This window comes from Protopterus annectens, chromosome 14.part0 (assembly GCF_019279795.1).
Source record: "Protopterus annectens isolate FY-2018-M chromosome 14.part0, PAN1.0, whole genome shotgun sequence".
Classification (NCBI taxonomy): domain Eukaryota; kingdom Metazoa; phylum Chordata; order Ceratodontiformes; family Protopteridae; genus Protopterus; species Protopterus annectens.
In genome coordinates this window covers 367,617,453-367,643,435 of record NC_056748.1, presented here as the reverse complement: position 1 = coordinate 367,643,435, position 25,983 = coordinate 367,617,453, and the positions used below count along the sequence as shown (strand labels likewise).

At 40.7% G+C, this 25,983-nt stretch overlaps 1 protein-coding gene across 4 annotated transcripts in view; it reads right to left on the bottom strand.

Moving 5' to 3' along the window:
- Positions 1 to 25,983, bottom strand: part of ZSWIM8 (zinc finger SWIM-type containing 8) — a 2,719,879-nt gene that overhangs the window by 2,051,126 nt on the left and 642,770 nt on the right. For all 4 annotated transcript variants that reach the window (XM_044056095.1, XM_044056097.1, XM_044056096.1 and 1 more), the window contains exon 6: positions 21,902 to 21,983. In XM_044056095.1, the coding sequence (XP_043912030.1) occupies positions 21,902 to 21,983 (82 nt within the window). The remainder of the gene's footprint in view (positions 1 to 21,901; positions 21,984 to 25,983) is intronic.

Sequence of the window (25,983 nt, the reverse complement as noted above, 5' to 3'; positions counted from 1 at the left end):
GCTACGAAAGCGCCTCACTGAGTACCGGCAAACTGGCGACTGGCTTAGGAGAAGCGTTGTCGGCAGTTTTGGACCTCAGCAGCCTGTCTCTGCCTTTATCTTTGCGTTTTTTCGGAATTCCGGTAGTCAGAAGGCTAACCAATGACATTTCTGGATAATTAAACCGAGAAACGAAATAATTAAGAGGCAGAAATGTACAGACGATGGATAAAGCGCTGATTAAATAAAGCGCAAAACCGACAGCAAGGTACGTCGTGGTCAGGGCCTAGGCAAGGAATACAGTACGAATGAAAATCTTTATGAGGCATTTGCTTTCCACAAGAAATGCAATTATTAACTTTTACTGACATCGGTAAGGAGCAAGAAAAAGTTTCCCCAACGGGGTAATTGGCTTTAAGTTGAAGACTTCGGTTCTGAAACTCAAAAACGAAAATTTCAGAAGTCGGCCGACCGGCACTTGCGAACTGCTTCTGCTTCAGGCACCGCATGGCAAGAAAGACTGATGCAATGATGTCGGTTGCATGTTTTATACCCCTGACGACCTGACGTCATGGAAGAAGGGACAGCATCCGACGGAGGACCCAAGACTTTGTTGATCAGGCCGACTGAGGGCAACCTGCCAGCAGATTACCCAAATGTAATGACTGCAAGAGTGAAACACGAAGAACATCCCATATGTAACAACTAAAAAGAAACAAAATATTACCTGCTATCATCTCCAAATAAAATAATTTCTTCATCGTGCACCACAGTTATCAATTTTCAACTACATTAATCCTAATCCAGGCTAAATGTACACTGACTTCAGTCATAACAATACAATCTAAAATAAAAATATACTATGTAGAAACACAACAATTCAAATATAATATCACAGCTAATTGTAATGGTTAGTGTGGTGCTCCCCCCGCAGGGCTGAACTTTAAAGCTCCACTGCCTCCACCCACATGTCCCATTCACTCAGTACTAGCTGCATCCAAGAATACCTGCGCAAAGTGAAAGAGTCTACTACCCACTTGTTCCTACCCAGGAATCCCAAATCAGTCTGTACATTCTGTGCAGAGAGGCAAGATAGGAAGCAGGCCAGCTTGCTGGTCCTGTGTAATTGTCTGCAGTCTCCCCTGGATTAGCAACCCATATCCCCTGCATTGGCTCTTCCCCAGCTCTGCTATAACTGCCCATTGTGGTTAAGAGTGCCTCTAAACAGTGAATTCCCCTCAGCTTAATTACTGACTTGCATATGGCAGCACTGGCTCACCAGGTTCACGCTTCACAGGGTGTACACCTTATCAGCTTGCAAAGTGCCACCAATATGGATGAACCAAGGCCATCTCCCTCACCCAAGGATGGGTGAGACAGCAATGGTCTCACACTCCCATTAGATCCAAAAGGCACCAGAGTCTGTATTCAAACTCATGCTGCTTGCAAAGTAATATGGGCTTTATCCCTCCATAACATGAAGCAAGCTCAATGATGTAAAGATTTTGGCCCAAAATGCATCCTAGGTTTCAACAAGCAGTGCTGGCAAAGGTGGAAGATAGTGGCAAGCTCACTCACCTCAGGGTGGCTGGGGTGAGGACAGAAAGCTGTTCAGGGTTACTCTGTACCCAGGTGAAGACCTGGGTTGCAAAAAATGCAGTGACATAACAGATGTTAGGGTGACCTGATGCTGTACAGCCTACAAGTGCTTAGGATTTATATACTTATCAACCTCAAGTTAAACACTAGTGAATAACAAAACCAAGAACGGTAACCAGCATATTTAAAAATAGCATCTCAACAGAATACGTAAAATTAATTAAACAGAAGTGCAATAACTAAAATAGAGTCTTTATGTGGGTGAACCCAAAGTCCTAAAAGCACAGCACTGGACTCAACAATGCAAAAATGCTGTTAAGGGCACAGAGCCTTCAGACAAAAGTCCATATGGCCAGTGGTGGAGGTCCTATTAGCCCTGCTCACAGCTGCACAAATAATGAAGGGGTCTTCATATCACAGGACAAACTTGACAAAAAAAGGCAGATAGGCTAAGGCTGTAAGAAGTGAGGAAAAAACTGGAGGTAAGAAATATGTGGCCTACTGCACCATATGAAAATAACACTGGTGTAAAAAAAAATCAATAAACACTCAGTACAGTTGCAAATAAACCTAAAAAATAGCAGATTCAAGCAATGAGTTTTACTTTGTTGACTGGCTTGGTGGACTGCATTCAATTGTACTGTACTAGTGGATGTGCTTTACAGGGTCAAGAAACACGCATCAAGATTACAAATCTGCACTTTCTCCAAGTAAGCACACACTATGAAAAAAGAAAAAAACAACAACAGATACATTCTTACCATATCAATTGATCTATGAGGAGCTTCCTTTCTATGAATCAGCATCTGGCAAAATCATAACGACCCCATTCTCAAAGATATCCCTGTGCCCAAATTCAATGCACAGGACAAAACATGTCAGACTAGAGTCCAGCAATTCACCCCCCCCCCTTCTATTAGCCAGCATCTGCCTGCAGATTGTGAAATAACTGACATTAGACACCTTCACAACTAAGAAGCAACATACAAATATATACTCATCCATCTCAGATGGAGCTCAATAGCAGAGACTGAGAAAGGACATTCCGACACATAGGCAGACCGAGGAAAGTTACACCTGACCTATCAAGGAGAGTCCACTCAGATCTACTGGCATAGTACGAATGTTATCCATTATAACAAATGCTTAGGACCCTCTGACAGATCCTTGGTTAGGATGAGATGCAAGCAGTAACTACATGGGTAGAAAATGCCTGAGAATGGTCAAAAGACAGGCATCAGATGGCTGAGACATGAAGTACAATCTACAACAGAGACTAAACTTCCACAGTCTTGGTCAAAATAAGAATATATGCTGAATACATAAACCAAAGACTAAGTGGCTGCAGTGATTTATACAATAGAGATATTCTTGAAATAGGTACTGGAGGCAGCTATCCTTCTAGTGGAGGGCCTTTGACAAAACATTCCCAACACGTGGTTGCCTTCCTAATGGTAAAAAAAAAAAAAAAAAAAACAAAGTACATGTAATCCACTTTGAAACAATCTTCTTAGCAACCAGAAGCCCTTTCATTCCTAAGCAAAGGAGGAAAGAGAAACTTGTCTGTCTTAAATGTGCGTATCTAAGTCAGGAAATGCTTGAGCTATTAACAGTGTATATATGAAACATGTTGAGAATAGTACTTTTCTGGGTTTCTACCCAAATAAAATAGACAGATGACTGCACTGGTTCAGGGACCACTCAATAACCAAAAAGAAAACATAGGCTAATTCCCAGATGCTTCAGATAAGACATGTTTCCCTACATGCAAGAGTTTGAAGCTTTTAGATTCTAAATACATATGTGACTGAGCACTACAAAGGGCATTTTCAAAAAAATAAAAAACCAATTTCAATACTGTGAAGCTTGCAAGTTCAAAAGGAAGAAGGGAAAGCCTGAGGGTCATGAAACTTCAGGTTACATGGGGCCACTGCCACACAACCAGTGCCTTCCTACAAAAGCAGTTATGATTTAACACCATTTTCTTGTTTAGATACTACATGATGAACTGTCTGACTGGATAACAGGCCTTGGAAGCAACTCCATCTTCAAGCTCTTTATAGGCAAACAGCAGCTTTTGGCTTCAAATAGTTGTTTATACAGACAATTTTCCCCAAGGAAGACTGTCCCTTTATACTACATGACAAGTAAGTTGAGAGTCCCATCCCTGCAAGAAAAAACACCTGTCCTTAAACTGAAATGAGTTTGGTTGCTGAATAATATCCACCAAGGAGTCTGATGTGGATAGTCCATTACTCAAACAGGGTTCTAAACACTACAAGGTCTGCTAAATATGAAACGGCTCACAATCCATACCATCATGCAATCCTCAATGCTGCAAACAGCTTCAGAACAAATCAAGACCATCATTAAAGCCCAGATGTCAAAGCACACACCCAGCCTTGGTCTTGCAATGAATCCTCATCAGGTCAGCCAAGGCCATGACTTCTCAGGGCCCTCTCCAAGGGCAGAAACATCTGACACTGAAGTGTTTTTAGCTCTGTGCCTATAATACCCATCATCTAAGTAGATGGCAAAGAATGCAAGAACACTTATGGAAATCCTTTCCCTGCAAGACTCAGGCCACCATTCCCAACATTTTGCCAAAGGTTCTGGGTGCTGAAGAAAACCTAAATGGTAACACTTTGTAATAAAAGTGATATCCACCCAGGGCAACCTGGAGAAATCTTCTGTATGGTATTAAAATGTTTATGAGCAAAAAGGTATCCATTATGCCCAGTGACATCATCCACATATCCTGAAATAATGGTGAGTCATAACATCGTACTCATCTAGACGTGGACACACTGGATGAAACGACTAAGGTCTGAAATGGGTCAGAAACTTTCAGTCCCCTTCTACAGCAATAAGAGCATTAGTCAACTATTAACCCTTTCCAAAAATAGGGCAGCCGCTAACAAACCCTTTCAGTAGTAAAGCTTAAGCTTGTCTCAAAAGCTTCAAAGGCAGACAAGTCAGTCAACTAGCCAAGTCTGTTTTGGGGGGAAAGGAGACAAGAATGACCACATAAGAAGCACTGTTTCATTGTGTTGGTTCTGTGCCTTGAGACAAGTTATAACCCCCTCCTACAGAGTAGACCCCAATGAAAATAAGGGCAGAAGTGATGCAGCTATTGGGGCATACTCCTTGGGGGATTCACACAACACATGAAAAGCAAGATTATATGGAACTTCAATGCCTTCCTTGGCTGATGAGGAGGCTTCTCTTTTGGGGTGGCTATGCTAACAGGAGTAAAAACGAGAGGAGTGGTCATAAAATATTTTCCCTACATTGTGGAGATAGCCTGTTTCCTCCTACAGATGTCGAACAGGTTGCAGAAGTGTATGTCTGAAGACATCACCATGATTAAAGTGGGCATTTATTTATTTACTGACTATTTACCAAGGTAATACACTTGTCTGTAGAGGACCAATTTAAGTCACTACCTGGCCTTACAAGAGGAGATATTTTCAGAAAGTTAAACAAAAGCAGGCAAACATATTATTTATGCCTACAAAAAGCTATCCAAATACAATGCAATGAATGTAAGACATACACTATGAAAAAGACATGCCAAAGGTTACAATGTTCACACAGAAAAGAATAACAAAAGTATAAGGTTACAAAATGAACACTGTAAATTGATGCATGCATATAAGATACAAGTCAGGAAGAGTTAGCAACACAGCAAGGTGTCATCCTCAGAATGCTATCAGATTTGACTGAAAAGAAACAGAACTTAAGTTATTGTGGAATACATACACCAGCGAGAGTCTCTGTCTTTTAGAATATCTTTTTCAGACCTCAAGTGACAGTTCATTCTAAAGTTACATTGCAAAAACAATCACAAGAAGCTAGGGAATTCTGTGATATACAGAGAGTAAGGCAGTTACTTTAGGATTGAAGATTATATTGTGTAACTCTAAAATGAACTCTGGAGGATGGCTTGGCACTGATGTGAGTTTGATGAAATTCTAATGCAGGACATTACAGATAAAGAAAATAATTGTTCTCAGAAAAAGAACTCTGACAGGCTGTGACATATGCAAATACCTTTCATGAAACATACAAAAAGCTGTATTATGCTTGGGTAAATTTGATTTTTTTTTTTATTTGTTTGTGTCTTTCTGCTTTTCCCGGTTAGGGGTCGCCACAGCGGAACTCCGGTCTGCTAATGATTGGCAGTAGATTTTTACGTGCTGGCTTGCCGGGCCTAACGCACAACCTTCAACGAAGGAACGCCCTAAATAAATGACAAAAAAAAACCTTCCACTAAATCTTGCAAAATGCATGTTATGCGATTTGGCTTCACAAATGTGCACACAACTGCAGTGCTTAAAGCTCACTACTCCTTGAAATGCTACTTCAAGGCAAAAGAATACAATACCCTACTTGGACTCCACCATCCCTCCAATTAAATGACTATATAAACAACAAATCTTGCATTCAGGATGCAGAAAATGGTAAATACTGCCTGAATCCCTTAAGTAGACAGAAAGATGATCAGTTTAGTTTTTCTGCCTTCATTCTGCAGTATGCAAAGTACATTACATTCCTGGATGTGGCCCATATTGAAAGTTCTACTGCCAATGAAACTGCGTAACTACTGTTTGGATTTACAAGTCATAAGTACACAGAAATTAAATCAATGTTTAGCTACTGATTACATGTCCAGATAGCTGTCAGAATTTTGTATTTTCTTTGTGCAAGTTTACATCTGCGTCAATATTTCAATTTACAGAGTTTTGCACTTAATTTCAACTAAACAGTTTCTTACTGTAGTTCATAACCTTATAGCTGGTGGATTATGAATTGGCTGAAAGGTATCTGTGCTGCTGTTGTCTTTCGTCTTTTCCCAGTTAGGGGTCGCCACAATGGAACTCCAGTCTGCTAATGACAGGTAGTTGATTTTTACGTGCCGAGTTACCAGCCCTGACGCACAACCTTCAAAGATATCTGTGATGACTGGTATGAATTCAGTTGTTGGCTTCCTCCTTTTGAGTTACTATTCAAGCTATTGCTGTCATGCCAATATTTAATAGTTGGCTAATTTAACAGTGGATATGAATAGTACTTTGGGTGTGCCAGATTCGTCTACCTGTTGGCAGCAATACAGTAAAAAAACAGGGAGGGGGTGCTAGTACTGAATAGGAAAATTGTGTGTGTGTGTGTGTGTGTGTGTGTGTGTGTGTGTGTGTGTGTGTGTGTGTGTGTGTGTGTGTGTGTGTCATGTTTGTGCGAATCATGTGTGTGTGTGTGTGTGTGTGTGTGTATAAATAATTTTGGTGGTGTTCAGTTACTTTTGCTAAGTTAGCACTAAACTGTGAGCAAGGTGGATGACATGCTGGGGAGCCAGTGATTACATATATTCTCCACCTACTCAGTGTAAAGCTTACCTAGGTGAGGTGGGTATGTGCTATTACCTGATGTAGTAGTGTTTAATTATTGCACATAATTAAGGACAACTGCCACTAGCATATTATTTTGCAGCAGTGGTGCAGATTATAAAACCTTTCATCCTATCAAATTACACTGGTGCAAGCATTGTGGATTTAAAGGTCACATCCCAACATACAAACTACTTTGCAACAGCATAGGTATTGAAACCTGAATGTGTACAGCCTGTAAAATAGTTATGTCACAATACTCTGCAACAAACTACCTATCTATATCAAACAAAGCTCCTCATTAGCACTCCAAGAAAAATCTTGATGACTGGACGGGAGATAGGAAATTCACCCCAGGGATCACTTATGTGGCTTTGCTTGACAGGGGCACAGGAAAATAATTTTCTTGGGTGGCAAAAGCCAGGGTATCGTTTTGGCTAGCCTTATATAGGCCCTAGGGCTAAAAGCTTAGTACCTACCTATGAACCTATAAAATGTGCATCCCTGTAGACACAAGATAACTATATAAAAGTGCACCTTAGGCAACCATTATTTTACTTCACGCACAGAAAAGTTAGTAAACAAGAAAAAATTAGTTCTAAGAAGTACCAAAAAAAACCACCATAGGTACACAACCCACTGGCATGGCAAAGATGAGATGACAGCTGCTTTAGGTGAAGGCAAAATTAAGTTTACTGAACTCAGAGATAAGACAGCATTGCAGTACAAACTATGCAGTAAAGTAATTCAGTCTATAACCATAGTGGAGCTGGAGGTGGAAACATGATGCCAAATAATGAAATGGTCTGAGGTGCAAAAAAAAAAAAGAGCAAGTGTGAAACAGCAGAGATAAAGGAAGCAAAACCAGAGCAGATGAAGCAGGCATGGACAAATGGAAGCATCAACATAAAGCAGAAGAGACCGACAAGCAGTATCAACTTAACAGAGCTAATTATTCACTGCCAGACACACAAGTGGTAGGGGTAAAAACCTGGTCTGGGTGCTAAGGTCAGCACTAAATTTCCCCAATATAAAGAGGAGGAGGAATTTAACAACTTTATTTGGGCATTTCAACAAGTTTGAAATCACCACTCAACACAGCAGAGTAACCTGTGATGTTTAACTTCCGTACACAAAGGTAAGGCAATGCATGCTTTACTGAAAAGTCGAACTGTGATTTCTTGGATTATCTGAAAGGTAAAGCAAGTTTCTTTTGCATGCTTTAACCTTCTGCTTAAAGCACACAGAAAGTAAGCTTAGAAATAAAAAAATACAGTGTTAGTGATTTTGCTACAGATACATGCACTTAGTTTCACAGGTGGGTCACTGAATGTTAAGCTGCAGTTCAAAAACCTTACAGTAAGGGAACCAGGAATTAGAACATTGACAGCAAACAAAAGAATCTGGTTAACAGAGCAGAAGTGCACCACTGCTGAAGAAATATGCAACAAAAAGGAATATCCAGTTGGCCAACAGGACACAACTGCTCAAGAAGGGGGGTACCTAGCAAAACACATAGGTATATATTAGTCCATGGTAGGGCAGTCTCAGCTTCACAGCAAGTTCCACAGACAAAGGGGAAGCCACTGGTTCTAGCACATGCTAATGTCTTTAGGTTAAATGTTTCCTATGTGACCAAGCTGAGCATGCAAAATGTTCTTAGAGACAAGGTGAGAAACAAGACCATGTGAGGGAGATAACTACAGTAGTACTTGTAAAAGTGAAGTATCTTCAAAATTGCAGCTGCTGCAGATTATCACAATGGCCTGCACCCTATCCCGGCAGAAGATAAAGAAATCAGAGGAAAGTAGGATACTGCACAAACATAACTGCTGCTAAACCAGTAGATGTTAGACAGGAACATTACTCTTTTACACTGTCTGCTCCAATTAGGACCATGGGAGGGGTGCCATTGACTGGGGTTCACCTGACTGGAAAAGTGGGAAGGGAGACAAACACAGCTGTATCTATGACACACCTGCAGATATTCTAATAGGTAATGGCTTTAATGACAAAGTATATTGTGTACATACAGTTATGCAGTGAAACAATCACATAAGGAAGGCAGCTAGAGGGAGAACCAAGCCCCATCCAGTTAGAACTCGAAAGACTAGAACTTATTTGGCAAATACGACTAAATGCCTACAACCACCCAGGACTCAATATGTGTTCCCTAATGTGTATTTTGAAATTGAAAAATCTAATGAGATAGTATTGTGGACCTTTCCCCTAAAAATACTTTTACATTTTTAAGGTCTTTCTCATAATCACTGTTCTATTAAATTCTTGGACAAAAGTTTAACATCTTTGTTTTAACTAGTGTAATTTGTGGATTTTAGAAATATTAACATGGTCATTTTAAATATATACTGTTATTTCTTAAACAGATGTGACTAGCACTTTTTTAGCTGGTATGTCATGTGACCTATTGAGAGGGTTATTTAAACTGTTTCTTGTGAATGAAGTACTTGTATCTGATGAAGTTCGACTATTTGGTGTGGATAAAAAGCGCTTTACAATGAATTAATTTATTGTTCCAGGCTTGCTGCCTTATTCTTTGGGATTTTGCAGTTTGTTTTCTTGTGTTTCGTTGGAATAAAACACTATGTCATAGCAGGATGGCTGAACCAGAGCAAGATCTGTCAAAAGGTACTGGATTTCCCATAGAAGGGAACTACTTTAAGGGGAAGGAATATTTGGTGGTACCAATTCTAAATCAGAGACAAACTCTTGAAAAAGAAAATACATCTGTTGGAAGGGGAATTGGGAAAGATCACAAACAGGTGGGTTAGGCATAACTGTAATATCCTTCTTAAAAAAAAAACTAAAAAAAAAAACTTGAAGGTGGTAGGCAATTGTAAATAGTAAACAAAATATATCCACAAGGTCACAAAAAAAACCCACCACAAAACCAAAAAAAGTGACCTTAGGCGAAGCAATGAAGTCCAATGGATGATCAACAGACTTAACAAATGGAATTTATTAAACCAAACAAAAACACTTTACATTAACACCACATATATACATTTTTGTTTCAACAAACGTCCTCAGATGGGGGATGACAATATTAAAACCAATTTATATAACCAAGTTAATTGGATAATTGTAACGAAAACATATATGTGGCGTTAATGTAAAATGTTTTTGTTTGGTTTAATAAATTCCGTTTGTCTGTTGATCTTCCATTGGGCTTTATTGCTTCGCTTAAGGTCACTTTTTTGGTTTCGAATTGTAAATAGCAACTCATGAAGGAGAGACAGAGGGAGAAATGATGTAACAGTACATAGTTTCAAGGGCTTACTGTTCGGCATTGCTGGGCATACTACATGACATTTTTTTTCAGGCCATCTGGACATAAAGCAAAAGAGGAGGTTTGTACATAATTTTTATCAGCCATGAACTGCAAAAGATGTGGCTACTGCAAGACATGCAAGTGGTGCCAAAACAGGAGACAAATCTAAGGCTACCTTGTTGCCACTGCCTTTTACTGAGGAACTGTTTACAGTGAGGAATATTGTAGATCCTTTTAGAAACCCATACACCTGAGTACAGAGGTACATTCTGGTGGTGGAAGATTATACTACTCGGAAGGAGTGGTATTGTTCACAGCTGACACAGAAAAGGTGGGAAATACTGTTAAAATGTTCAGCAAGATAGGTTTTACCATGAAATACTAACGGACAAAGCTGTTGAGCTTATATGAGATTTGATGACTTGCCTGTGGCAATGTCATGCAGTAAACTAGTTAAAAACTACCCCTACCACCCACAAATAAATAGTTTGGTAGGGAGGTTTAACTCTACTCTCAAGACCATGCTAAGAATTTTGTCAGACGCTTTTAAATGAGAGTAGCCCAATTACCCAATCCACCTCCTTTTTGCATACAGACAGGTGTCACAAGAATCCACACTTAGATTTTTACCATTTTGGCTCCTTTATGGTCACAGGGTGAGGGTGTCCCTTAACTTAATTTGTGATACTTGGGAGGGTGAATGTTTATTCACATAAGACTATGTAGGATAACAAGCACAAGAGCATGTAGCACAAGCACAAAAGCAGCAAATGTCTTGTATTTTTGGATATTTGGATATTGAAGGTTTCATAGTATACATTCAGACTAAAAAAAAATGGTACTTACTCCTGTTTAACAGGATAAGCAGCAGACAGTATGGAAGGGTCCTTTCATTGTTGCAAGGAAGCAAAGTCATGTCATTTACCCGGAGGAGGTGCCCAGCAGGAAAGTGAGACACAAACTCTTCCATCTCAATATGCTGAAACCCTATCATAGATAACTGGTATATGCAGTGGGCAAAATGAGTGAAAAAAAGATTACCCTAACTGTAAATCTCCTTAGTAAGTCCTGAAAACCTCAGTAGATCAGAATACTTCCACAACAGCTATCCCTTGCGTAGATTTAGGAAATCCGAGCAGTATTACAGGAACAAGGTGATATGTTCAACTACTATGTAAAAGTGTACTCAAACAATACAGCGCCATGTGGAGTCAAGAAAACAGTAACCAGTCAAACAGGCTCCTTTACTGGATACCTGAGAAGTTAAGTAAACCATGAAGGAGGACATGCAGATGTTGAATTTACAGGTGATCCTGGAATCAAGCAAATTCTGAACCAAAATGATGTCAGAACCAAAAAAAATTGAAGCACCCAATTCTGTGTACACTATAATTCACAGCAGTGACTTATCATAATCCCTTAAAGGGGTTACACAGAACCTGTGGGCAGGAATGGCAAGTTCTTAGCTAGGGTTTTGGATTACAGCCTTACAACATGACACAATAGCAAATGAGTGGTGTCAGTAATGTGAATGCAGATGGTCTGCCAAGACAGGGGACTAGGTAGCAGTTTTCCTAAAAGCACACAAAACTGTCCCCGAAAGGCTACTTCAAGATCAAGAAAATATATGAACTTTATCTGGACCAGACCTCCCCTCAGAATATACAACTAGGGAAAGTGAAAACCTTACATTCAAATTCAAAAAGAAATAGGAAATACTACCTGGAACTCTTTAAGGAGTGAAAGAAAGAGCATTGTTTCAGCCTTCTGCCTTGGTTCTGTACTGTACACCATGGCCTGCATTCTTGACCACAGTTTATACTGGAAATTCCACTGCATGTGAACTTGTGCAACAGTAACTTGCACTAACAAGTAAAAAGCAGATAGAATCAAATGCACTTTTTGGTACAAGTAATGCCAAGTTCAGAATCAAATGTACTTTTTGGTACAAGTAATGCCAAGTTCAGATAAACTTTTAGACATCATCTATATGTCAACTATCTGCCTAAACACATTTTTGCATTTTCTTTGTGCAATTTAATGTCTGCTTGTACATTTAATTTCACAAAGAACATTACTTAATTCTATTCTTCTTCAAGCAAGGCATTTAATTATACCATTTCCAAAGCTTGTGGCTTGTAGTTTATCAACTACCTTAAGACTACATATACTGACATGGTGCAAACTCTACTACTGCTTTCCAAGTTTTGAAGAATGGTTGCAGAAGGTGTTATCATACCAGTATTTAATAACTGGTTGAAAAGTATCCAGTAATGGTGTTCCAGTGTGCTGGAATGGTCTAGCTGGTGGCAACATTACTGTAAAAACAAGGAAGGAGGTGTTAGCACTGGACAGATATAGTTAACTCTCGTGGGAAACTGCCTGACTTGAGTGCGAGTGTGCAAGTGTGTGTGTAAAATATTCCTGAGATGTTTAATGCTGATAAGACAGCAAGTGGAAGACACAGGGTTGGCATCAATGTGGTTAAGATTCTGGGAAGCCAGTGACTATAACTCTGTTCAGCAGCTGGAAAGAGTAAAGCTTACTTGGGTGTGGCAGGTACTGACAATTACCCAAGGCATCAGTGCATATTTACCATAAAGTTATTAACACTAACTGCCCCTTGCATATTATTGTGTGGCAATAGTGTGGATACTAAAATCTATGCCCCTTGTCTATCACACACCAAGCAAGGTTAATGTTACACATTTAAAAGCCATACGGTGACAGATATAGTTAAAGGATACTGTTCTGGAGTTCCTCCTAAAGGAAAGGATCTCAGTCATGCCATTCTGTGCAAGTATGTAATTAAGCCTCTGGCCGTAACTAAAGCAACTACAAAAATTTACAAGAGACTTCCTGGAACAGCAGCCCACTATGGAAGCCACTGGTAAGGTCTAAATAAGGATGCCCTTAAGTCCAGATTCTAGCAGGTCCTCAAACTTTATCTCAGCCTCACTAACCACATGGGGATGGAACTTGCACAGATAAAACTGATAGTTTGAGGGCCCCAAGTCCAAAAATAGCAGGTCTACATTTTCTAAGCATATCTGCCCAAATTCTAAGACTCTCTGTCAGGTGGCAAAATGATACAGTCTCTGCAGTTGGACCAGAGAGATCCCAATGCACAAAATTAGCTCAGGAATACAAAGTGGCTCTATCAATTCAAGCAGGGGTCTGTAGGGGCCATTCACTTTCTTAAGGGTTGAAGTGATACTGTGAGTACCTACGAGCTGTTGGTACAGCATCCTCACAGACATTAGTTCCATGGGAAGCAGAGCCCATGGTTCCTCAGACCTCATCCACAGATGAGCAAAAGGTATTTCTAAGAGGATAGAAAGAGAGGTTAAAAGTTAGTCCCAGATGCTCTTCACCAGAAAGAAGAACTCTCTAAAGTTGAGAATCATCCAAGACGTATTAGGAAGAAGACCCCTTATCATCCTTAGCTGTCTCAGAGCAATGGCCTCTAGATTCTCAGACATGTCTTGGAAAAAAATGAAGCAGAAAGGCTGTTTTGTCGTGAAGAAAGACCTTCTGTTTGTGAGAATCTAACAGCGCCCACAGGAAGAAACGTCTCCCTGAAGCTTCCAGACTGGATTTGGAGAAGTACAACGAGAACACCAAGCTGAAAACAATTCACAGTTTTAAAGTTAATGCTGAGTAACTCCTCCTGGGATTAGGTCTTGATTAGGCCAGTCATCAAAAAGTACAGTTGTGTACATTTACCATAAATGTAGATGTTCAAGTGTATTCACTGTTGCAGTCATCACATTTGGGTTATCTGCTTGCAGTAGCCCTCAGTCAGCCTGATTATCAAAGTCTTGGGACCTACATTGGTTGCTGCCATCTTCTGTGACGTCAGGTAGTCAGGGGTATAAAGCATGCATCCGACGCCATTACATCAGTTTTTCTTGCCCCAGATGTCAGGTGCCCCCCCTAATGCAAAGCAATTAAATTATATATATATATATATATATATATATATATATATATATATATATATATATATATATACACATATACACACATACATACAAGGTCATACCTCCAGCAAAAAAGCAAATACACTAAAACGTTTTTAAGCATAGTAAAGGAGAATAGAGGTACAGCCAAAAGAAGTCAGGGGGCTGGAGGGAGGGTAACCAAGACTGTAACAGTGAATACACTCGAACATCTACATTTATGGTAAGTGTACACAACTGTACTATGTTCTTCGTGTTTCACTGTTGCAGTCATCACATTTGGGTAGATTCCCAAAGCTAAGGATGGGAGGAGGAATTTAGATAGCAGTAGGACCAGCTATAACGTCCTGCAAGACTGCAGTAGCAAAGCCAGCTCTGGATTTAGAGTAAATTGGCAAATGGTAATGCTTGGTGAAAGTATGTACAGAACTCCAGGTAGCAGCTTCGAGGATGTCCCTGGTAGGGAAACCTCTGAGAAAGGCTGTAGAGGTAGATGCAGCCCTGGTTGAGTGTGGTCTTATCCCCTGCGGGATAGGTTTTCCATGGTGCTTACAGCAGAAATGAATGAAATGGCCTATCCATTTAGAAATGGCTTGCTATGAAATGGCCTTCTCCTCTGCCCCTGCAGCAAATGCCACAAGCAGTTGTTCAGATTTCCTTTGAGGTTTATTCCTGTCCAAGTAAAATCTAAGTCATCTATGCACATCTAAGAAGTGCAATATCCATTCCCCTTTGTTCTGAGGATTAGAAAATACAGTTGGCAAATGAATGGACTGATTAAGAGCCACAATGGATACTACCTTGGGCATGAAGGAGGGATTGGACCAAAGGGGCACCCTGTCCGCATGAAAGATGATGAAAGGCTTCACTGCCATAAGGGCCTGTAGATCAGATACCCTTCTTGCTGAAGTGATTGCTAAAAGGAAGGCTGTTTTCCAAGAAAGGAATTTTAACTCTGCACTTGCAGCTGGCTCAAAAGGAGGTACAGTGAGTTTTTCCAATACAAAGTTAACGTCCCAGGCTGGAGTAGGGGCTTTCGTGGGTGGTCTTAAGTTTTTGGCCCCTCTGAGGAGCTGCTTGAGCAGTGGATAACAGAAGAGAGGCGGTTCTGTGTTGTAATGAGATGAAATGGCTGAGGCATGAATTTTGATGGAGGAAAAAGAAAGGCCCTTGTGAAGCATCTCAGTCAAGTATTGAAGAATCTGAGGTAAATTGGGCCCTACTGTGCCCATCCCCTGAGTTTGGTTCCAGGCACAGAATCTTTTCCATTTTTCCGCATAAGATTTTCTAGTACTAGGCCTCCTTGCCTCCAAAATGACATTCACCACTTGTTTACTGAGGGATGGTACTGGAGAGATTAGGTAATTAGCCCGGCTGCCAGGTTCAGGGTTTGAAGCTGGGGATGCAGAATCTGGCCTTCCTGCTGTGACAGCAGGGTAGGTGTCTGAGGCAGGTGCCATGGAGTCAGCAGTGACACACTGCACAAGAGGGGGTACCCAGTGTTGGCATGGCCAGTCTGGTGCAATCAGTATTGCCCTTGGTTTGTCCTGTTTGATCTTTAGTAGTACTTTGGAGGAGAGAGGCAGAGAAGGAAAGGCATAAACTGATAGATTTTTTCCAGCTGAAGGACAGGGCATTCACTTTCCAAGCTTGTTTGTGAGGAGTCCTTGTGCAGAATTTGTCCAATTGGTAGTTCTTGGGGGAAGCAAACAGGTCTAGATCAGGCACCCCCATTTGTTTATCAACATGTTGAAAGTCTTTGGTTCCCGTTTCCAATTGTGTGGGTCCATGAGATTTCTGCTTAGTCAATCTGCCAGTGTATTTAGTTTTGCTGGCAGGAATTGAGCCTGCAGATGCACTTGGTAGCTCAAGGCTGTGTTCCACAGAGCCATGGCTAGTCTGCAAAAGGGGTATGAATAGGTACCCCCCTGCTTGTTTATGTACCACATAACGGTGGTGTTGTCCGTCTTTACCATTAATTGTCCTGGGAGAATGTGGTCCTTGACGTCTGTCACAGCATTCTGTACAACTAACATTTCTTTATGACTGATATGCAGGTGCATTTGACTTTGGTTCCATTTGCCCTGAATGCACTTCCCTGCCAGGTGAGCCCTCCATGCATAGTCTGATACGTCTGTTGTTAGGGTTTGGGCAGCAGAGGGTAGAGTGAATGGTAGTCCCTTGTTTTGGTGGCATGTCTCTGCCCACCAAAGAAACTAACTGTAGGCAAGGTATGGTAGGAATCATTGCTTCTAGATCCTGAGAATGTTGACACCATAGGCTTTTTAGATACCATTGTAGTTTCCTCATATGCAGTCTTATATAAGAAATAAGTAGAATGCAGGAGGCCATGAACCCCAAGGCTTGCAGTATTTGCTTTGCAGATAGCAGGGTTTTTGTGGCCATTAGTTTGAAGTAAGTTGTCAAATGAAATTGTTTCTCTGGCATGAGGAAAGCCATCTGGGTAAGTTGTGTTCAAGCTTGCTCCCAAGAATATAATTCATTGGCAGGGTACAAGATGTGATTTCATTTCATTTATAGTGTACCCCAGACAAGTTAGCACCTTTTGTACAAATGGCAGATGATTCAAAAGTATGTCCTGGCTTTCTACCTGAATTAGGCAATCGTCCAGGTATTATTTGAATATTGCTTTGCTAGCAAAATGCAATGACTGGAGCTAGGCACTTTGTGAATACCCTGGGCCCAGTAGATAAGCCAAAGAGCAGTGCAGAGAACTGATAGTGCATGTAGCCTGCTTTAAGCGCAGGTAACTTCTGCAAGATTCCCTTGACTGGGATGTGCAGGTAGGCTTCCTTTAAATCCAGTGTTGCCAACCAGGCATCCTTGCCTAGCATAGGAAGCAACTGGTGAAGAGTTAACATCCTGAATTTTGGGATTACCAAAAAGGTGTTTAGGATAGAAAGGTCCAGAGCAGGATGCCATAAGTTGTCTTTTTTGGGTACCAGGAACAGTCCTGAGTAGAAACCTTGTCCCTTTTCCTCTACTGGTACAATGTGAATAGCCCATATGCTTAAGAGAGTACTTGTTTGAGCCTCTGCCCACTGATTTGGGGGTAGATCTGGCCAAACATTTCTGATTGGTAACGTGTGGAAGTGAAATCTGTATCCTTGGGAAACTATATTTAAAACCCATTTGTCCTGGGTAATGAGTTCCCAATTTTTTGCCTGCAGAGCAATCTTTTCCTCTAAAGGAGCAGTCCGCTGAGAAGTGCTTGGAAGTGGTAAGTTAAGTCATTGAAACAGCTTACCATAGGTGGGGAGTCTTATTACTCCCTGATTTGGAAGTGGGAGCACCCCACTGCTTAGCCCTGTGCATACCCTGGGACTGAAGCCTGGGTATTCTGCTGGTTCTGGGTTTGGACTGAGAAGGCCTGGAAGAGGCAGGAAAGGACCAATTCTTAGAGGGGACAATGCCTACTAAATCTTGGAGGTTGTACTTCTAGGAAATCTTTAACAGTTCGCATAGATTTAGCTTTTTCCTCCATCTTTTTAAGTAGTACTTCTGCTTTGTTGCCAAACAGACTGTCCTGAGTTAAGGGAGCATCCAGCAATCTAGCTTTAATATGATCTGGCAAGGATTGCTCCTTAAGCCAAGCATGCCTTCTAAGTACACACCCAGTAACAGCAGCCCTGCAAGATGCCTCTAGTGAATTAGAACCACAATGCAAAGCATGTTTTCCAACTTGTTCAGCAGAATGCATTAAATCCTGTAAATCCTTATTTTCAGCACAGTCAGGAATCAACATCATTTTCTGTTTAAGCAGTCCAGTAATATACTGCTGATACTTTAACATATGAAACTGGCAGATTAAGGCCCTAATGGCCAAGGTTGCAGAAGTGTATACCTTCTTACCCCATCTATCCAGCGCCCTGGAATCTCTATCAGAGGGGGTAGGAGTTTTGGCAGTGGCAGCCTTAATGCCCTTGGGTCCCTGTGAAATGGTCTCAGGATCAGCAGTAGGATTTTTAAAAAGAACTTGTGAGTCAGGAACCCTGCAATATCTATCAGGTTTTCTGGGAGCAGGATGTAGAGAGTCAGGGGCCAAGCTAGATTCCGAAAAGGCATCATCAACAATGTCTAGTACAGGAGGGATAGCTAAAGGCCTGTGTTGGGGCAGGAGTAAGAAATCCCTAAGCCTCTTTTTAGAATCGGAGTAATACTGGCTTTCCCAGCGATAATGCTCCCTAAGAGTATGCAAGGTTTCACCAAAAGAGAAATCCTCTTGGGGGGGGGGGGGGGGGCAGAGGGAATAGAGTCCTCTGCATCAGAACCCTCATAGGTAGATGAGAGTAAATCCTGATCATCAGAGGAAACAGAAATTTCAGAATCCTGATCAGAAGTATCATAAGTAAATTCAGTCCTAGGTCTCAGAGGGGGAAGGTTGGCTTCCCCTGATTAAAGTAATAAGGTCTTCAGCCATTCTTATCATTTGTTTTTTAAGCACAGAGGCCTGACCATGCGGTCTGGGAGTTGGTTTTCTAGGCATGGTTTGTGTTTTAGGCCTTGAAGAAGAAGATGGTGTTGGTTTAATATGCAAGTCAGTAGGCCTGAATACACCCTCAGAAGCCGGTGCCTGCACGGCAGCTCCGGACCCATCCAAGGTACAGACATCCACAGGTTCCATAGTTGAAGCATCTCGCGGCATACCAGACTCTGAAAGAGTCTCAGTAGAGGCCTATGAATCTGAAGTAGCGGGTATCAGATGCTGCAAAAGCACCTCACTGAGTACCAGCGAACTGGCGACTAGCTTAGGAGAAGCATCGTCGGCAACTTTGGCCCTAGGTGGCCTGTCTCTGTCTTTATCTTTGCGTTTTTTCAAAATGTCGGTAGTCTGGTGGCTTACCGAAGACATATCTGGCTAATTGAACAGAGTACCAAAATATTTAGAAGCGTAAATATACAGACGACGAATAGTTCGTTGTTTAAATAAGGCACAAAACTGACAGCTTGGTATGTCGTGGTCAGGGCCTAGGCAAGCAATACAGTATGAATGAAAATCTTTATGAGATATTTGCTTTCCACAAGAAATACAATTATTGACTTTTACTGACATCGGTTTAGAGCAAGAAAAAGTTTCCCCAACGGGGTACTTAGCTTTAGTTGAAGACTTCGGTCCTGAAACTCAAAAGTGAAAATTTCAAGAGTCAGCCGACCGGCACTTGCAAACTGCTTCTGGCACCACACGGCAAGAAAGACTGATGTAATGGCATAGGCTGCATGCTTTATATCCCTGACGTCACAGAAGATAAGACAGCAACTGATGCAGGACCAAAGACTTTGATAAATCAGGCCAACTGAGGGCTACTGCAAGCAGATAACCCAAATGTGATGACTGCAACAGTGAAACACGAAGAACATCAAAAATATAAATTCATGTTCTTGGTTCTGCAGTGTGCTACTACTGGACCCAGGCATTTTGTGAAACCTGTGAGCACAGCAGCAAACACAGAGGTCAAGAAAGTAAACTGGTAGTGGGATCTCTGGGTCTGAATGCGAGAAAGCTACTGAGGTCAACTGTGTGTGAGAGCAAAAGCAGGCAGCATCCGGATCCAAAGTTACAATCAAGACCCAATGAAACAGGAAGGATAATACACAGCATGCAAAGCAAGCATCTTGAAATATGAAACTTCTACAAAATGGTTTAATTTTGATAAACTGAGGAATGGTCTACAAAGTCCTTCTGGCATTAGAAACAGCCCTGAATAAAAACCTGCATTACCCTAATATTACGGAAGTTTCTTTACTGCTGCCTGTTGCAGGGGTAGAATCAGATGTCTTTGGCTTTTTGGTACAGACGATACCAATTGAAATTTTTGGACAGAAAAAATGTAGACTAAAACATCCATGTATCCTCCATAAATTCTCTCCATTTTTCTGCAAAAAGAGGTAAATGCCCACAGTCTCAGGGGAGGATTGTTCAGGACAAAGGGAATATAAATAAGGGCTGGGATTGAATTTGGGGTTAGGCTGAAAGGCAAGGATGGCAAGGTCTATATCACGGCATCGAAAAGGCCTTTCATGAAATGGCTTTAAAATCGTAAATGACGTTAATAGAAGTCACTTTTGTGGGGGGTCTATGCCCCCACACCCTTCACTAAATATATATACCAACTCCAAGATTGCACTACAGTGAGGAAAAGGCAAATTTTCCGATCTTCACTGTACTGTGATCTCACAAAAGTGACTTCTATTAAAAGCAATTTCGATTGTAAAGCCGTTCGATGAAAGGCCTTTTCGATGCAGTGTTACAGACCCGGTTGGCATGGGATGTAGTCGCTACAGCTCACTGTTTAGATCCTGGCACTGAGGGCCACAGGGTTCCCTTTCTAACCTTGACACCTATGCTTAGCTTCTCTAATTGGTCTGCTGCTGGTAGGCCAGTGTTTGGATGGATGGCTTACAACATTTTTATGCAAGTAGATGGAACAGATGTTTCACAGATTCCCATAGTTTTACCCCTTTCCTCCAGTTTCCTGAAGAACTCTTAAGAGAGGAGGCTAAAGACAAACTCCTTTGCCAATGGGATTTTAAGGAGTTTGCCTTCAAAAACTCTGGCAGTGGTCGGATACTCAACCAAGCATGTCCCCTAAATCAGAGACCTTGTAGCAGTAGCCCTGGATGCCACATCAATAGCATTATAACCACATTTAATAGTATGTCAGCCCATCTGCATAGCCAATTGAGCAACTTTGATAAATTTTGCCTTCAGACATTCCTGAGTGATGTACTTGGACATGTCCAAGATTTGCTGGAGAATTTTACACTGGCACATAATCATACAGTTCTAACAGTTCACAGATCACAAAATTAGAGTTCCTGAAGAGTAAACCTTCTTCCCAAGCAATCTAATAAACAGGATCTTCATTACTGAAGTCCTTCCACTTCAACTAACCAGCTTTCCTTCCCCTTTCAAAATTATTACCTTTCACTTATACCGACAGATCTTATAGAGCACCCAAAGAACTGCCTAGGGTACATTCCCTTCATTTTTTTCTGCTATTTCTCCATGGGTATTAGATGAGGTGCAGAAAACTTGAGCTGTAGTTTCAGTGGAAACAAAGTGCATTGCTGGAGTATAGGAGGAGCTACAGCTTTGGAGTGACATATTACTGCCAAGCTCAGAGTCACCTACTGAAGTGAAAACCTCACATAATGCAAGATCAAAGCCTCTTGGACACACACAACCTACTGCAAAATATTTCCTCTTGGGTAAACATTGTGAACAACAGCCTACCCAACGCATACTGCCCTTATTTTCCTTCCTAATTTCCTCAGTACTACATCCTTATTCTGTCCATTCTTTCTTCCCCTGCTCAGTCTGCAGTCTGACCACAAACTGTTCTACATCTGTAAAAATATACTTGAATACGCATTAAACACAAGACACTGCTTAATATATCTGATCATACAACCTTTAAAAAAGGAACAAGTGGGTCTTCTCCCAAACACAGTACAAAAATGTCAACACTGCAGTCTAACGTCATTCATAGTACTTACACTTCAACAAGTGTGCATGACAAAGGACATCTTGCTGGTTTTAGCACCTTTGTTGGCACTGTTCCAAATCCACAGGAATTTCACCTGTCTCAGAAACAAAATAAATTTCCAATAAAAGGCCTTCCTTCCCACAGGAAAAGTTCATAATAAAAGTAAATGCTTACCAGGAGCTCCACACACAGTATTTATGGCAGTGGACTGAGATGAGAGCAATTCATCCAAGAGTCGTTGTGCTGTTGGAAGGATCTTTCATAGATAAAAAGGAAGAAAATGGAAAAACAAATATGAGAACACTACTAACATAACAGTTCAATGTCACTCTCTTATATGATAAAGAAGACTAACAAAGTAACATACTCTACTGAGCAAAAAGTCACGAGTTCTTTCCCATGCCAATGAATTATAAAAAAGCAAATATTAGCAGAAGAACGCATCAAAAGTTACTTAAAGGTCTCAGGGTGTGCATGTGTGCTCCTCTGTGTGTGCGTGCCATCAAGGGAGCCCGCAGGATTTTTTGCAGGGGGGTGCAAACCCAAGCCCCACCTATGCAGCCCCACCCCCTCTGTTGCCCCCGCCCACGCAGCTATTCCAGTGTCCCATTACTTGGCTATTTCTCCCCATTTGTCATAGACACTGTTCAAATCTCTCAGTGTGCATACTGTTTTATGCTTTACTTCTACAATTATTACAGATATCTGGATTTAATTTACAACTTTTATTTCAAATTTTATAGCACAAACACTGATAGACATTTACTAAACCTAAACACAGCAATAGTCTTACAATGAAAACAGACTTAGCATTAAAATTTCTCTACCTTTGATAGGCTCCTTGCACACATTTTTAGAGCCATGCAAAAGTTCTTTGATTCACCTTCCTGACTGTTAAATTATACCACATAATAATTGAATTATATCCCTTGTATAATACAGCACTACTTGTTAGATAGTGTGTTTTAAATTTATAGTTCTGAGCATTTTTCCTTTAAGCAATGAAACAAATATGAACCAATAATGACAACCTGCCCAATTCAGAACATTTCAACCATAAAGGGCCACTCAAACTTCTGTCATACAATCCACCAATATCCATCAATATGCAGAATCTCTACAGAAGTATAAGTCATCTGAATAATTCCACATTAAAGAGATCTGAAACCAATGAAGAGGTTGTTGCTAGAAAAAAACTTTATTTCAGTGTTTCATTTACAAATTCAGTGTCTGTTGCCCTTGAAGAATAAATTGCCTGTGCTACATTAAAATAAATGGTAAGTTGGCATATTGCAATACGGAATGGGTGGCAGGCTGAAAAACAGGTTCATACTTATTAGGTGTCTCATCCAAAGGAGGACATACTAAGAACTGCAGTACCATACCCCCCTTAAAATACAAATGTACATGCTGTATGAATAGAACCTACAGCCCTTTGCATCAAGATGCAAGTATGCTACCTGCTGTGCTAACACTGCTTTAAAATTCTATACCACAATAATGATACCATTTGCTAAACAAAACAGTTGCGCATTTTAAGCAGACTTAGCATGAGCAGCAGTAACCTTTGCTTCCCTTGAAGCTCACAATTCCTTGAAAATGCACTTGAAAATAAATTCCACCTGCTAGGACATTTCTCTCTCTCAAACACACAGACACACACAGACACACACAGACACACACAGACACACACAGACACACACAGACACACACAGACACACACAGACACACACAGACACACACAGACACACACAGACACACACAGACACACACCTCAACTTCTTAGTGCAAGAAATACATAAATAAATTTTTTCAAAGTTACAACAACTGTAAACTCTGTGACCATGGTGTGTGTTTGTTTTTGACAGAAAGGTATAAAGGAAGTTACAACAACTGTAAACTGTATGACCATGGTGTGTGTGTGTGTGTGTGTTTTTGGCAGAAAGGTATAAAGGAACTCATGGCTCTGTATATAGTTGAATATCTCTGTACTGCAGTACTCCCTACTATGATGCTTGCTTTAATAGTGTGTGTGCATTCAGAAACTTTTACAGTTTTTATACTGAATTTTATAGCTACATGCATTAGAAAATAACCAATTTCCTTTTCAGAGCCTAAGCTAAACAGTCCACTTCTTACAAGCACTGCTTCCCCTGGAAAACATCTATATATGCATCACAGAGACCTAGTTCAAGACCGATGACAGCACTCCTTTAATGCAGGATTTCAATACCTGCCACAAGTTCAGGCCTATCACCTGAGATGAAAAGGTGATGGTGTCTACATATTCTTAAACAACATTTCATCATCTCCAGACTTGCTAGGTGAGATAATGACGTGGAATTCCTCTGCATCCAACTTAGCATTAACAAAACTCCTTACTGTGTCATACCTAACTATATGTACCCCATCAGTCCATATCTCCTAACTAACTAATATGGTGTCCCTATGCATTAAGCCAACACCATTATTGTAGGAGACGTCAATCACATTTTCTTCCAAAATTGCCATTTTGAGGAAGGATTATTAGGGGAGAGCAACATTGAGCCAAAATTGGGGACAATGGAGAGGTTTGGATATTCCTAATTCTACAAAGCGATTTGCACATACCTCTCAACCTCTTAATGCAGGAAATCTGGACAAGGCCAAATATATTGGGGGAACATACAAACGCTACTAAAACTGCTCTTGTATAAACTTAAGACAGTTGATAGAACAGGTCTTGCATTAGCATGCATTCTTCTGAAGGCTATGACATCTGAAACTCAATGTCTGTCATTTAGTGACTTCATTGTATGAGGAACAAACCAAAAATAAGAAGTAAATATCTATTCATTCTGCAAAATATGGACAACTGAGAGGTATAGTTCAACCGGGGCTGTCTGAGTCTGCTACCCCCCCCCCCCCCCCCCACACACACACACACACACACAGACACACACAAAATCATGGTCGAATGGAGCCTCCCCCCTGCAGCCATTCCAATGTCTCATTCCTTGGTTATTTTGCCCCATTTACCATTAACACTGTAATGTGCATACTGCTTTATTTCTGCGATGATTTAGATTTCATTTGAAAGTTTTATTTTGCATTTTACAGCACAAACCCTAATAGATATCTGTTAAACAAAGCAATGCAGTCTCACAATGAAAATAGACTTAACATTAAAACGTCTCTGCCCTTGAAACTCACATGCATTAAAACAGCATTGAAACCCACATTCAAAGAAAATACATTTTGCCAGTGGCAGATAAATATTAACTCTGGGCTGTCTTCAAAATCGTAGGCCCCTTGAACATGAAACATACACATGCTCTTTGATACACCTTCCTGACTGTATTACATTATATTCCTTGTACAATATAGTACAGTAGTTAGAGGGCATTTTAAGTGCATTGTTTTAAACATTTTTCCAGTAAACAATGAAACAAAATGCATACACCAATGACAAAACTGCCCAATTCAGAACATTTCCATCATAAAAAGTCTACTCAACCTTCTATAGTCCACCAGTATCAGTAAATATGCACAATCTCTGAAGTAGTAAAATCCACATTAAAGAAATCTGTAACTAATAAAGAGGTTGCTGCTAGCAAACAACTTTATACGTCATTGTTTCATCTACAAATAAAGTGCCTGTTGCCCTTGAAGAATAAATTGCCTTTGTTGCATGCATTAAAAACACGATAAGCTAGTAATACCGCAATAGGGAATGGATAGCAAACTGATAACAGGTTCATAGTTACTAGGTATCTTTGCCAAAAAGGACTGCAGCATCCACCCCCTTTACAAGACAGTACAATATCAGCAATGCATCTACCTACTGTGGGAGTAGAACCCACAGCCTTCAGCATCAAAAGCAAGTACACTACCTGTTGTGCTATTAACAATACAAGCAGACTAAGCATAAGCAGCACTAAACATTTGCTCCCCTGCAGCTGTCAGCTCCTTGTAAAATCTACTCGACACTCAGCTGTATCTCTGAACTTTGCAGCACAAGAAATCTGGAAAAAGACAAAATTTATTGGGGGGGGGGGGGACAAAAGGCCAAAACCCAGGGACACATTTTAAACATTGCTTGTATAATGTTGGAAAGTTGCTAGAATAAAATGCTGCGTTACCACCATACATTTCACTGCCACGTCTTGAACCCAGGGGACCCTGTGTAAAACAGTCAGAGCAACATACCACTATGCCAAATCAGCTGTTTTGTGAAAGAGGAAGACTGAAACTTAAATGGCTACCACTTAGTGAAT